Source organism: Crocuta crocuta, unplaced genomic scaffold, assembly GCF_008692635.1.
Source record: "Crocuta crocuta isolate KB4526 unplaced genomic scaffold, BGI_CrCroc_1.0 scaffold218, whole genome shotgun sequence".
Lineage (NCBI taxonomy): Eukaryota > Metazoa > Chordata > Mammalia > Carnivora > Hyaenidae > Crocuta > Crocuta crocuta.
The window spans coordinates 8,071,246-8,085,296 of NW_027533170.1; the positions used below are offsets into that span (position 1 = coordinate 8,071,246).

Genomic DNA, 14,051 nt, shown 5'->3' on the forward strand with positions numbered 1-14,051 from the left:
TTTTTTTTTTTTTTTTACTTCAGGAATCTTTTTTTCTACTACACACTAACATATATTCTGCCACATTTCACCAAGAATTGAAGGAAGCTAACTGTAAGAATAATGATAAAGTAAAATAGAAGTTCAGTCAGAACCTTAGAAAATAAATATGTTTGTGGTAAGGACCAGAGTGGTAGCCATGGGTGAATTTCAGATTTGTCTCTGAGCTTTCTGGTTGGTAAAGAAATCATTAGTGTCAAATTGCCTGTGTTTGTCTTTTGTAAACATTAAAAAAAAAATTAACTACTTTTAATTTATACAGGGTATACATGGTATTGTAGAAATGAGAAGAAAAAAAAGTTGATATTTTGCTAACCAACCATGATAAACCTTTGCTGATATTTTACTGTTTATCCTTTCAGGTTGTGAACATTTGTTTGAGTGGATTTGTGCATGAGAGAAAGAGAAACATAGAGAAAAAGAGAGAGAGAAACAGATTATATATAGTCTCGGGGCGCTGGGGTGATTCAGTCGGTTGAGCATCCGACTTCGGCTCAGTTCATGATCTCATGGTTTGTGGGTTTGAGCCCTGCATCATGCTCCATGCTGACAGCTCAGAGCCTGGAGCCTGCTTCGAATTCTGTGTCTCCCTCTCTCTCTCTGCTCCTCTCCCACTCACGCTCTTCTCTCTCCTTCAAAAATAAATAAACTTTAAAAAAATTGACACGATAGCATCAACCTTCATTTGTTGACATGGAGAGAAGCCCACAATTTTTTTAAGAGGGGATAGGGGGCAGTGTAGTTTCAGCTCATTTTTATTTTTAAGTACAAATGTTTTCTCATATCCCCCAAAACTCTGGTGAGCAAAATTCCGTGTCTAGCAATGATTATGTTTGTATGTTGTGTTTATGGGTGAAATCTATTTCTGTATTTATAGTGTTTTGTGTTTTCTTCAATTTTCTTACAGTGATTATATATCTTCTTTTTAGTTAAGAAAATAAAAGCTCTTTCATAAAATACATTCATTCTATTTGAAGCAGTGATTCCACTGTTTTGTAAGTGATCAAAAGTGGACTGAAAATTATTCTCAAGCATGCACCCCACTTCCAGTATGCTCCATGTCGTTATACGGCACCAGTCTCCCTCGAGCTGCCCAGGCCAGAAGCTGGACGTCGTTCTCAAGTCCTCTCTTTCATCTACTCCGTACATCCTGTTCATAGGTTGAGGACATTTGTCAACTCTGCCTTTAGAATGTCACGAATGTGCCCATGTCCCCTGCCGTGTCAGTGCACGGGCATCCAGTCTCCTAAGTGGCTGCTCTGCGTCTGCCCTTGTTTCCCCCACCCCCAATCACAGTCCATTTGTCACACACCGTTGTGATCCTTTTTATTTAAAAGAAAAAAAAAGTTTTTTTCATACTTTTGAGAAAGACAGAGCACGAATGGGATAGTGGCAGGGAGGGCGACACAGAATCCGAAGCAGGCTCCAGGCTCCGAGCTGTCAGCACAGAGCCCAAAGCGGGGCTTGAACCCATGGATTGTGAGATCATGACCTGAGCTGAAGTTGGGTGCTTAACTGACTGAGCCCCCAGGTGCCCCGTGATCCTTTTTAAACAAAACTGCCATGCCTCCCCAACCCCCAGCGATCTTCAGAAGAAATTTCAAATGTCATTGTGTATCTTACAAGACCACACGTGATAAGGCTCCTGCCTACCTCTTTCCTTACACTGTCTTCTTGTTCCCTCTTGCTTAGGCAAGACTCCTGGACTTCTCTAGGGTCTTTGAACACTCAGAGCTTACTCTTGCCTTACGGCTTTTGTGCTAGCTGTTTTTCCTGACTAGAATCATCTTTATGTCCACATTTTTGCATGGCAGCTCTTGTTATTTAGATCTCATATATATATTTTTTGTGTTTATTTATTTTGAGAGAGTGTGTGAGCAGGCAAAGGACAGAGAGAGAGGGAGAGAGATTCCCAAGCAGGTTCCATGCTGTCCGCACAGAGCCTGACATGGGACTCGATCTCACGAACCATGAGATCATGACCTGAGCCAGAATCAAGTCAGATACTTAACTGACTGAGCCAATAAGGCACACCCAGATCTCATCTTTATTTTTACTTTCTTACCATGCAGCTTGTTTGCTCTTACTGCATATCACCTTGTTTTTGTTTGCTTTCTTAGTTCTCATCATTTATTCAGTTGATCATTGTCAATATCCTGCTGCTAGAATGTAAACCTTGTGAAAACTGGATTCTTGTCTGATATGTACCCCGTAATCCTCATCTTGACCTGTGCATGGTGGGCAGTCAGTGAATACTGCTTGAGTGAGTGAGTAAATGTCCATCATAACACCATGAATAGCCCTCATATGAGTTCCGGAACAGAACTGATAGAAGTCCTGTGTTTCAGAGAGCTTCTTAGGGCCAGTAGCTCTTCCAGTTTTTACTTCGAGCCCCTCTGCAGTTCTCTCATGGACTTCGAGGGCGGTGATGGCTGCCATGGGAGAGGAAGCTGAGGAATAAAACAACGTGCCACACTTGCCAGTGCCTTGTACCCTCCCGACCTGAGCTTTATTACTAGAACGGGCCTGGCTCCTCTTGTCAGAGGGGCTTCTCTGAATTCCTCAGCTCACCTACATGCAGGTGTCCTCACCCTCTCCCACCCTGCCTCTTTCTCTTGCCCTTCTTTCTCCCCATCCCTTTCCTAAGACTTTAAGGGCGTATGTGTTAGCAATCCTTGTATATTTTGATAGCACTTTGCTTTGTCCTCCATGCAAGGGAGACTTAACCTGTTTTCTTTATTTTAGGATGGGAGAGCTTGTTTGAAACTGCAATTTCTGAAGAAGACAATCAGGCAGTAATGAATAAACTCCTAGGTGACAGTCCTTTTGACTTCAGGATGGGGAAGACCTATGTAAACGAGGACAAGCTAGAGAAGCAGCAAGACAAAAAGAACAAACCTTTCCGGAAATTCCTAGTTACCATCAAGAACACATACCTGAGAGAGAGGAGCTTTGCGAGTATTGAGCTGGGGAAAAACCTCAGCCTGAAGTCTTCCCTTATTAGAAAACCCCGACTCATTTCCAGGGGAAGGAAACCCCATTCACAGCAGTATTCCATTCTGTTTAAACAACTGGGAGTCAACGCAGTACGCAAATGTTACAAATGTAACATCTGTGGGAAAATCTTCCTCCACAGTTCTTCCCTGAGTAAACACCAGAGAATCCACACAGGAGAGAAGCTCTATAAATGCAAGGAATGTCGGAAAGCTTTCAGCCAAAGCTCATCTCTCACTCAGCACCTGCGAGTTCACACGGGAGAGAAGCCTTACATATGCAGTGAATGTGGGAAAGCTTTCAGTTTCACCACCTCGCTCATTGGACATCAGAGAATGCACACTGGAGAGAGACCCTATAAGTGCAATGAGTGTGGCAAGACATTTAAAGGAAGTTCATCCCTGAATAATCACCAACGGATTCATACTGGAGAAAAGCCCTATAAGTGTAATGAATGTGGGAGAGCCTTTAGCCAGTGCTCCTCTCTCATTCAGCATCACAGGATTCACACTGGAGAGAAACCTTACGAATGTAGTCAGTGTGGGAAAGCCTTTACCTCAATATCGCGGCTAAGTAGACATCATAGAATTCATACTGGAGAGAAACCCTTTAATTGTAATGAGTGTGGGAAAGTATTCAGTTACCACTCAGCCCTTATTATACATCAGAGAATTCACACTGGTGAGAAACCTTATGCATGTAAAGAATGTGGGAAAGCCTTCAGCCAAAGCTCTGCTCTGATACAGCATCAAAGAATTCATACAGGAGAAAAACCCTACAAATGCAATGAATGTGGGAAGGCCTTCTCCTGGATTTCACGGCTTAACATACACAACAGAATCCATACCGGAGAGAAACCGTACAACTGTAAAGAATGCGGAAAAGCCTTTAGTTCCCACTCAGCAGTTAATACTCATCGAAAAATTCATACTGGAGAGAAACCTTATAAATGTAATGACTGTGAAAAAGCTTTCAACCAAAGCTCAGCTCTCATTCAGCACCAGAGAATTCATACTGGAGAGAAACCATTTAACTGTAAAGTATGTGGGAAAGCCTTCAGACAGAGCTCCTCCCTCATGACACACATGAGGATTCATACAGGAGAGAAGCCTTATAAATGTAAAGAATGTGGCAAGGCTTTTAGTCAGAGCTCATCCCTTACCAATCACCAGAGGACTCACACTGGAGAGAAACTATAAATAAAACGCATGTGGAAAATCTTCCAACTGAAATTAATTTCATACTAAATTTCAAAAACTTCAACCTGGGCAGAAAGTGATGAAGGGTAGCAGATTTTGAGTTAAACTTCAGGATTTAGACCTCCTCAAATGAGACTTCATGATGCAGGTAACCTTAGGTATAGTAGGAAAACGTCTATAAAATGTTCTCCCTCCCTCCCCCATAGCTTTTAAGTTCATGACTGACTATAGAGTAGAGCGTTTGTAAGATTCTTTTCTCTTCTTGGGGATACATGATGAGAGGCCCCCAGGTATCGCAAGCGTCACAGGGAAGCATGTTGATTTATGTAAAAGTGCAACCATAAAACCCAGACTTTAGATTAATGTGGGAATCTATTTTTTGAAACTATGTTTAAGTGTTACGCAAGCCAGTTATGCTCAGAAGAATGTTTTGGAGAAGAAATGTAAGCAGGTGACCTGTACTACCTCACTGTCACTAAAATGTGTTTTTTTAATAGTTTCAAAGCCAATTCTGTGCTTGGGGGTTGTGGAAACTGTTGTGTTGTTTCTTTTCTGCTTTCCAAGTCATTTACCTGAAAGAAAATCACTCTGTAAACTCTGTGGGCTTACAGCCCTGTGAGTTTTCTCCCTGACTGTTCCAAACTCTGAAGCAGATCTGGAGTCACTTTAAGTCGCAAAGTACATGGTATTTCACTTGGTTTTATCTGAAAGTGATTACCTGAATTAAAGTTTATTCAGACAACGACTGCTTTTGCAAGTTAACCTACTGATAAATGTGAACAGGTATCTGAAAATGTAGCCATAGGAACATGACTCTGGGCTCCCCGGCTGTGCCTGCTTCATAGAACTCTCTGGTTACCATCCACCAAGAAGGCCCAGGCACAGCATGGTTCACCCTCCATCTCACCTGGAGGGAAGATGAACCAGGTAACTTTGACTCCATCCCACACTCCAAGGGCCACTAGACAAAAATTCAGGCTCTGAGTTCAGTAAATGGACCGTTAATGCCCTTCAACAAGTTAGCATGTTTCAGCATTTCTAAAATGTGAGTAATAATTCCAGCAAAATAAACAGTTATCTCCCAGGTCAAACTAAAATTGTTCAACTTTACTAAAGCAACATGTCTAGTTTTTGCCCGGTGTTTTCAGGAGTTGGCAAGCACTTAAGGACTGAAATACCTATTTTGTTTTAAAAAAAAAAAAAAAAGACAATGACAACAAGTGAGGACAAGTTTCTTTCTCTTTGTCAAAGAGTTAAAAAAAATAAAAACACCTCAGGAAAGGTACTTTTGGGGGTGGAGACAGAGCTAAAGCAAACCTTGAATTTAATTTCTGCTTTCTGGGACCAACTAATCAGTGTTACTATTTCAGACTTAGGAGGAGCAGACTTATCTGGGTCATTTAATCCTTCACTGCAGTGTCCCTTTCCCCACAACCATTCTTTTNCACCGTCTCTAATTTCTGGGGAAATTTCTAGGAAAATATGACTTCCCTGTCTTATTCCCTTTAGGTTGCCATAAAAAAATACCACAGGCTGGGTGGCTTATAAACAACTGAAACTTATCTCCCACAGTTCTGAGGCCAGAAAGTCCAGGGACAAGGCACCAGCATGGTTGTGTTCTGCTGAGAACCCTCTTCCTGGTTCGTAGCTGGCGCCTTCGTGTGTCCTCACTTGGCGGAAGGGGTGAGGGAGCTCTCTGAGGCCTCTTAGGGCACCAATTGCATTCATGAGGCTCCACCCACATGACAGTCACCTCCCAAAGGCCCCACCTCCCTAGTGCTGTCACTTTTGGGGTTAGGATGTCAACATGAATACTGAAGGGGCACAAACCTTTAGACCATCGCATTCTCCAAGTAACAACAGTCCTAAAAATAATTCCCCAAAATAAATCTGAACAAAGTTACACAAAGAAAGTGCCAGGCCCTGTTACTTTTTTGTTTGTTTATTTTTGAGAGAGACAGAGAGAGTGTGAGACGGTGGGGGGAGGTGAGTGTGTAGAGAGAGAGGGAGACACAGAATGTGAAGCAGGCTCCAGGCTCTGAGCTGTCAGCACAGAGGCTGACGTGGGGCTCGAATCCACGAACCGTGAGATCATGACCTGAGCCAAAGTCAGATGCTTAACTGACTGAGCCACCCAGGTGCCCCCTGTTACTTTTAAGTTGAGGTCTATCAAACGAGTAACAGATCATTAGGAGATCACGTACCAACACAGTGATTCTATTAAAACTGAGTATCAGAACCTTCAAGGAAAATACAAGAAAGAAAACTTGCAGGCCTGTATCACCCATGAACAGAAATGTAAACATCCTAAACAAAGCATTAGAAAATGTAATCCAGAATTACCTAAACATAGTGAATGCATCATGATAGAGATTTTTTTCTTTTTTTAAAAAATATTTAATGTTTTTTACTTATTTCTGAGAGAGAGAGAGAGACAGTGTGAGCAGGGGAGGGTCAGAGAGAGAGGGAGAGACACAGAATCCGAAACAGGCTCCAGGCTCTGAGCTGTCAGAACAGAGCCCGATGCGGGGCTCGAACGCACGAACTGCGAGATCATGACCTGAGCCGAAGTCAGACACTTAACTAACTGAGCCACCCAGGCACTCCAAATAGAGATTTTTCATGGGAACAGATGGATTATTTAGCATTAGGAAACTTTGAGATACGTGTACCACCTAGAAAGGTTAAAGGTGCAGAATCTGTATGTTCATCTCAATAAATGCAGACAAAGCAGTGAAAATACTTAGCACCCATTCATTGTAAAAACTCTTAGCCAAGCGGTGGAGAGAGCTTACTTAACCTGGTAAAAGGGTATTTACCAAAAACCTGCTGAAAAGATAGTAAAATGTTAGAAGTACTTATGACAGGAGTATAGAGAAAGGACAAATTATGCAGTAATGGCTCTGAGAAAAACAGTTCATCCACATAGAAGAAAAATTAGATGTCTACCCTTACCACAAAAAGAATTCTGTGAGAGGCAAAACTGTGTATCTTTTGGAAGAAGATGTGAGGCATAACTTTATGACCTCAAGCTAGGGAAGGATTTTTTTAAAGTAGGCTTCATGCCCTATGTGGAGCCCAATGTGGGCCTTGAACTCACATCCCTGAGATCAAGACCTGAGCTGAGATTAAAAGTCAGACGCTTAGCTGACTGAGCCACCCAAGCACCCCAGTAGCTAGGATTTTTTTTTTAATGTTTGTTTATTTTTGACAGAGAGTGTGAGCGAGGTAGGAGCAGAGAGAGAGGGAGAAGGAGAATCCAAGCAGGCTCTGTACCACCAGCACAGAGCCTGACAAGGGGCTCAAACTCACAAACTGTGAGATAACCTGAGCTAAGAGTCAGGCAGTTAACTGACTGAGCCACCCAGGTGCCCCAAGGATTTTTTTTTTTAATGTTTACTTGTAAGAGAGTGTACATGTGGCACAGAGAAAGGGGGACAGAAGATCTGAGGTGGGCTCTGTGCTGACAGCAGAGAGCTGGATGTGGTGCTCAAACTCATGAACTGTGAGATCATGACCTGAGCCGAAGTTGGACACTTAACCGACTGAGCCATCCAGGGCCCCTAGGAAGGAGTTTTTAAACAGGATACAAATAAGCTATGAAATCTCTTTATATATTTGCTCACATTAAAATAAAGAACACTCGGTTATCAAAATATACCAAAAAGGAAATGAAAAGTCAAGACATAAAATACGAGATCTTTCCACGGCATTAAAAAAAAATTTTTTTAACGTTTTATTTATTTTTGAGACAGAGAGAGAGAGAGACATAGCACAAGCAATGGAGGGTCAGAGGGAGAGTGAGACACAGAATCTGAAGCAGGCTCCAGGCTCTGAGCTGTCAGCACAGAACCTGATGAGGGCTCAAACCAATGAAATGGGAGAAAGATCATGACCTGAGCCGAATTTGGATGCTCAACTGACTGAGCCACCCAGGCGCCCCTCCACAGCATTTTGAACAAATGCTTATCATCTAGAAAATTTAAATAATGTATACAAATCAACTTAAAGAAAAAGACAACCTTGTAGGAAAATAAAGTGAATATATGGCTATGTATTTCACAGAAGAGGAAATACAAATTTGTAAAAACATGAAAAGATGCTTTCGGGATCGCAGATAGTGACTTTATGAGATTTTGTGACTTTTTAAAATAGACCTTCTTTACTTTTTATTTTTTTAGTCGGCTCTAAACCCAACTAGGGCTTGAACTCACAACCCCGTTGTCAGGAGTTGCACACTCCACTGACTGAGCCAGCCAGGCCCCCCAGATTTTATGATTTTTTAAAGATGAGTAAAAATGAAGATGTGTGACATTACTGAGTTTCAGAATGTATGTGAAATAACTGGAATGTATACTTGACTAGTGGGAGTGTAAATTGATACAAACCATTAGCATCATATGAAGTCAATTTGAATTTGTGCATGTACTGAAATAAAGAAGTTCCATTCCTATGTGTATATAATAGATAAATGTTTGCATATGAGCAGTAAGAGACATGTATATTCTTAGTAGCACTGATCATAGTAGCTACTGTTTGGAAGTATTATCTGACTGATGAAAGGAAAATGGATAATTTTGGAATATTAACAATGTAGAGCAGCAGTGAAAATGAATGAACCTAAGCTATAAGCAAAACACAAATGAATTTAAAAGCCCAATGACTTTTCAAAAGACATAGGAAACAACATACGGCATAATAGCATGTTCTGCAAAATTAAATATAGTTTAAGTGATTTATACATGTGGGGAAGATACTAAACAAAAATAGCAAGTGATTGGGGTGCCTTGGTGGCTCAGTCGGTTGAGTGTCCGACTTTAGGACAGGTCATAATCTCATGGCTTATGAGTTTGAGCCCCGTGTCGGGCTTTGTGCTGACAGCTCAGAGCCTGGAGCCTGCTTCAGATTCTGTGTCCCTCTCTCGCTCTGCCCCTCCCTTGCTCATGCTCGCTCTTGCTCTCTCGCTCTCTCTCTCTGTCTCAAGAATAAATAAAACATTAAAAAAAAGGCAAGTGATCAAATGACAAGATATTCTAGCTCTCCATTGCTCTGTAACAATTCATCCCAAAATTGAGTCACTGAAAGCAACAGTTTATCAACACCTAGCTGTCATTTCCATATTTGGGTTCCGTTGGGCAATTCTTACTTGGCCTCTCTAATGCATTTGCAGTCAAATGGCAGCTGGCACTGAAGCTCACCTTGAGCTTGGTGTCCAGGGTGACCGGCAGTCGGTTATGTCTACTGCCTGAGAGCCTTGTTGGACTTTGCATAGAAGGGTGGCTGGTTTCTGGGAGGCAATGTCCCAAGAGCCAGCATTCTAAGAGACCTGTATAGAAGGTGCAGACCTTAGAACTCAGCTTTGGAAGTCACATGAGGTTAAGACATTAATTCTATATTCTTTTGGTGAAAAATGATTTATAGATGTGGCCCAGATCCAGGGGGGAGAAGATGATCCAAGAGTGTGCATACCAGGGTCATGGTTCATTGTGGGGACCAGACTTGGAGTCTAGTTACCTCGTGAACACAAAATTCAGGATGTTGATGGGCTCTGGCTGCAAGGCAAGGAAATGACTTGAGAAGGAGCACGGGCTTCCTCAGCTTGCTTGATGCCTGAGAAAGCCTTCCTTTTCAGGAAGAGGTTTGCCCTGGTCATCCAGGATCAGTAAGAAGGCCAGTGTGTTTATCAGTAAACGTAATTAAATAGACTTTTTCCCTCAACTCTATAGTGGGTGATTCAAGGTAGGATAAAACCTATTTTACTGCCTGATCACCCTAGGTGATGTGAACATCAAGTTTATGAGGTTGTATCCAAGGGCCATTCCAAGGTCATACTATTCTTCAGTCCACTGATTGTTTGTTTTTAAAGTTTATTTATTTTTGAGAGAGAGAGAGCAGGAGAGGGGTGGGGCGGGGTGGGGGGAGAGAATTCCAAGCAGTGCAGAGCCTGACATGGGGCTCAAACCCACAGACTGTGAGGTCATGACCTGAGCCGAAACCAAGAGTGGGACACTTAACCGGCTGAGCCACCCAAGCATTTAAATATGTCTCCTTAACAAAACTTTCAACACCACCCTTTCATGTCTACGCTTTCCCCTATTCATCTCCCTAGATCACCAGAGGAAGAGAATAGTGGTTCCTGACTCCAGTAAGGAAACACTAAACCAAAAAAGGTGCCTCATAAGAGAACTAGGCAAAGAAAGAATAATCATTAAGTTGTCAATATATTTTCTTTGAAGGGATATCTCTTATTTTCAGACTTCAGAATCTAGGCAGAAGAGGAAAATGTCCATTTTTTATAACTTCCTAATAGGCCATTTTCAAAGCAAGCTGAAAAAGCAGACTATGCTTAAGCTTTTATAATATGATGGACATACCGATACCTTGAATTTCTAGTATTCATAGTAATTCTTTAAAATGTCCACCTTTTCAGGTGGACAGCTCTTCCCTTGTTGGTTATTGTGTTATCAAACATGTTTTCTCATTGAAGAGGTGTGTGAAATGAATAGGCCATTTTTTTTCTAGACTGTCCCTCCACTGGCTTTGTCCAGTATTTCCCACATGGTTAGATTTATGCTGTGCTTTTTTGGGTAGGAAAACCACCAAAGCAATATTCTCAGTTCCTCGTGTTATCACATTGGGAGCCTTATGATGTTGGTAATTTCAGCTTTATCTTGGTTAAGGTGGTGTCTGCCTCATCTCCCACTGTGAAGTCACTGGTCTTTTCTTGGCCATCATTCGTATCTTGAGAGGAGACCCTCTGAATGTGCGCATGTATATCTGTACTGGTCAGACTGCTGCTGCTGGTATTAGCATCTATTGATGACACTTGCCTTGTTATTTATTAGTATAGTGGTTTCCGCATTGAGATCTCATCATTCCATCGGTTCTTCTACATTTTCTCATTAGCTTTTCACTTTGGGGAAGTAAGTTTTGTCTTCTGTTTATATGACCAGAAACATGGTTTCTTATTTCACTCAATATACTGTAATCTAATATCATTTTCTTGTCGATGGAGAAATAGTCCCAGGCTTGGCCTTGAGAGCCTCAGCAAACTTGTTTCTGTGTCCTTTCTGTGACAAGCTTGTGACTACATCTAAGACTGGGAAGTTGAGTATACCTACTTTGGTTTATGGAGCAAAATACGATTTCTTGACTAGATGACTTGGAGGTTGGAGGGAGAATTGTGAGATCAAAAACATTATGGGGGATTTTCTCTTTTTTCTCTTGCAGGATCTTATATTTCCTCCTCTTGCTACTTACCCCCTTGACACGTGGGCTTCCACATCTGTCTTTCTGTTAATTGTATTGTCCCCATAAATCATTACCTTCCCATGGATATCTCCTTACCTGCAGTACTTTTTTAAAGTATTGCAGTAAAATATACATAACATAAAATTTGCCTTTATAACCATTTTAAGCTTACAATTCAGTGGCATTGAGTATATTCACACTGTTTTGTAACCAGCATCACAATTTCCAGAACTTTTTCGTCATCTCAAACAGAAGCTCTGCACCCATTGGGGCATGTGGGTGGCTCAGTCGGTTAAGCGTCTGACTTCGGCTCGGGTCATGATCTCACGGTTGGTGACTTTGAGCCCCATGTCGGGCTCTGTGCTGACTGCCAGCTCAGAGCTTGGAGCCTGCTTCGGATTCTGTGTCTCCCTCTCTCTGACCCTCCCCTGCTCACGCTGTATCTCTCTCTCTCAGAAAGTTAAAAAAAAAAAAAAAAAAAAAAAGCTCTGTATCCATTAAGCAGTAACTCCCCCATTTCCCCTGCTGCCAGCCCCTGGTGACCTCGTATTCCACTTGCTGCCTCCGGGAATTTGCGTATTTTAGATTCCTGATATAAGTGAAATCAAATGATATTTGTCCTTGTGTGACTGGTTTATTTCATTTGACATAATGTCCTCAAGGTTCAGCTATATTGTAGCATGTGTCAGAACTTCCTTCCTCTTTAAGGCTGAGTAATATTCCATTGTAAGTATGCACTATGTTTTACTTACCCATTCATCTGTTGAAGGGCATTTGTATTGTTTGCACATTTTGGCCATCGTGAACAATGCTGCTGTGAACATTTGCGTACATGTATTTGTGTGAACATTTCTCTTGGGTAATACCTAAGTGGGATTACATAGTCCTATGAGGAGTGGATATGTAACTTGATAAGACCACCGCCCCCCCCCCCAACTCTTTCCAGTGGCTGCACCATCTTACATTCCCATCAGGAATGTATGAACGTTCCAGTTCCAACGTGGGTGGTTCCAGATCTTTGCCAACCCTTGTTATTCCCCACGCCCCATTAGAAGCACACTAACAGCTGTGGAATGGGTATCTCATTATGGTCATGATTTGGAGTTCCCTGATGACCAGTGATGCTGAACATCTCTTTTACACGCTTCTTGATCATTTTATCCTCCCCCCCCCCCTTTTACTTTCTTTTTAGAAATGCCTGTTCAAATCCTTTGCTCATTTTTGGAATGGGCTGTTCTGTTGTTGAGTTACTGGAGTTGTTTGTATATCCTGCATGCATATTCAGTTCCCTTATGTACCTGTGCAGTTTTGCATATTTTCACACATAGAGCATACTTTCTCTTCCTGGTGGTGATTTTTATATCCATTATAGGAACACTACTGCCTTTTCTCTTCCATATTCTTGTGTGTGTGTGTGTGTGTATGTGTGTTTACACACATATATATAATATATATGTTTAAGTATATATACGTATATATTTAAGGATATGATGGGAGTTTTAGATTTATACCACTGTCATTACCTCACCTACCTGAAGAAACACTTTTGTTACCAAACAACCATACATCATTTCTATCCCAGTTTTCTTTCTATTTCTAAGTGCCTACTGTGTGCCATGTCCAAAAAGTGCATTGTGCCTAAAACAGAACAAACCCTTGTCATGCCTGTGGCATTAGGTCTAAAAGCTGCTTTGATCGGCAGCTGCTTTGTGATTTGTTTCAGTACAAAGCTAGGGGCAAAAGAAGACAAGCTAGCAATATTTCAGTTTCTTTGAAGCAAATTATATACAATAAATTGTAGGTTTTCATGACTCAAAACTTCATAACTTTATAAAGTTGTGATGGGAAGACTCAGGTGGAATTACCCCTTCATGCCCCTCTATTCCAACACTATCCTGCCCACGCATCTCTTTGGTTGGAATCTTGGAATTTAAACCAGCCAGTCAAGAACCGCCTGGGGCGCCTGGGTGGCTTAGTCGGTTAAGCGTCCGACTTTCGCTTGGGTCATGATCTTGCGGTTTGTGGGTTAAAGCCCCGCGTCGGGCTCTGTGCTGACTGCCAGCTCGGAGCCTGGAGCCTGTTTCAGTCTGTCACTCCCTCTCTCTCTGACCCTCCCCTGCTCACGCTGTCTCTCTCTCTCCTAGAAATAAATAAAACATTAAAAAAAAAATTAAAAAAATAAAAAAGAACCGCCTGATCATCATTAGGTAATCTGGCTGATAAACCCGTGCCATCTTCTGTAGGGATAATAATCTTGCAATAACCAATCCAACTTTTGCCTAACTTCCTTGTTCTTTCTCCTTCCTGCCTATAAAAGCCTTTCATTTAATACTGCCCCTTGGAGCTCCTGCTAGACAGGATGCTCCCTGGTTCATGAATCATTGAATAAAGGCAGTAAAATCTTTAAAATCTACTCAGTTGTTTAAAAAATTTTTTTTAAATGTTTATCTTTGAGAGAGAAAGAGCGAGCAAGGCAGGGGCAGAGAGAGAGGGAGACGGAGAATGTGAAGCAGTCTCCAGGTTCTGAGCTGTTAGCACAGCCCCCGCCCAATGCAGGGCTTGAACTCA

The 14,051-nt window shown here is 41.8% G+C and overlaps 1 protein-coding gene across 2 annotated transcripts in view; it reads left to right on the forward strand.

Annotated features, from left to right (window-relative positions):
- ZNF879 (zinc finger protein 879) overlaps positions 1–14,051 on the forward strand; it is a 30,985-nt gene that overhangs the window by 7,774 nt on the left and 9,160 nt on the right. The window contains exon 5 of one of the 2 annotated variants that reach the window (XR_013330764.1): positions 2,785–4,380. Coding sequence is in view for 1 of the 2 variants with exons in the window: in XM_077746249.1 (XP_077602375.1) it covers positions 2,785–4,232 (1,448 nt within the window). In the remaining variant the exon portion in view is untranslated. Of the gene's footprint in view, positions 1–2,784; positions 4,978–14,051 lie in introns of those variants that run through there. The other variant, XM_077746249.1, reaches the window with a different exon arrangement.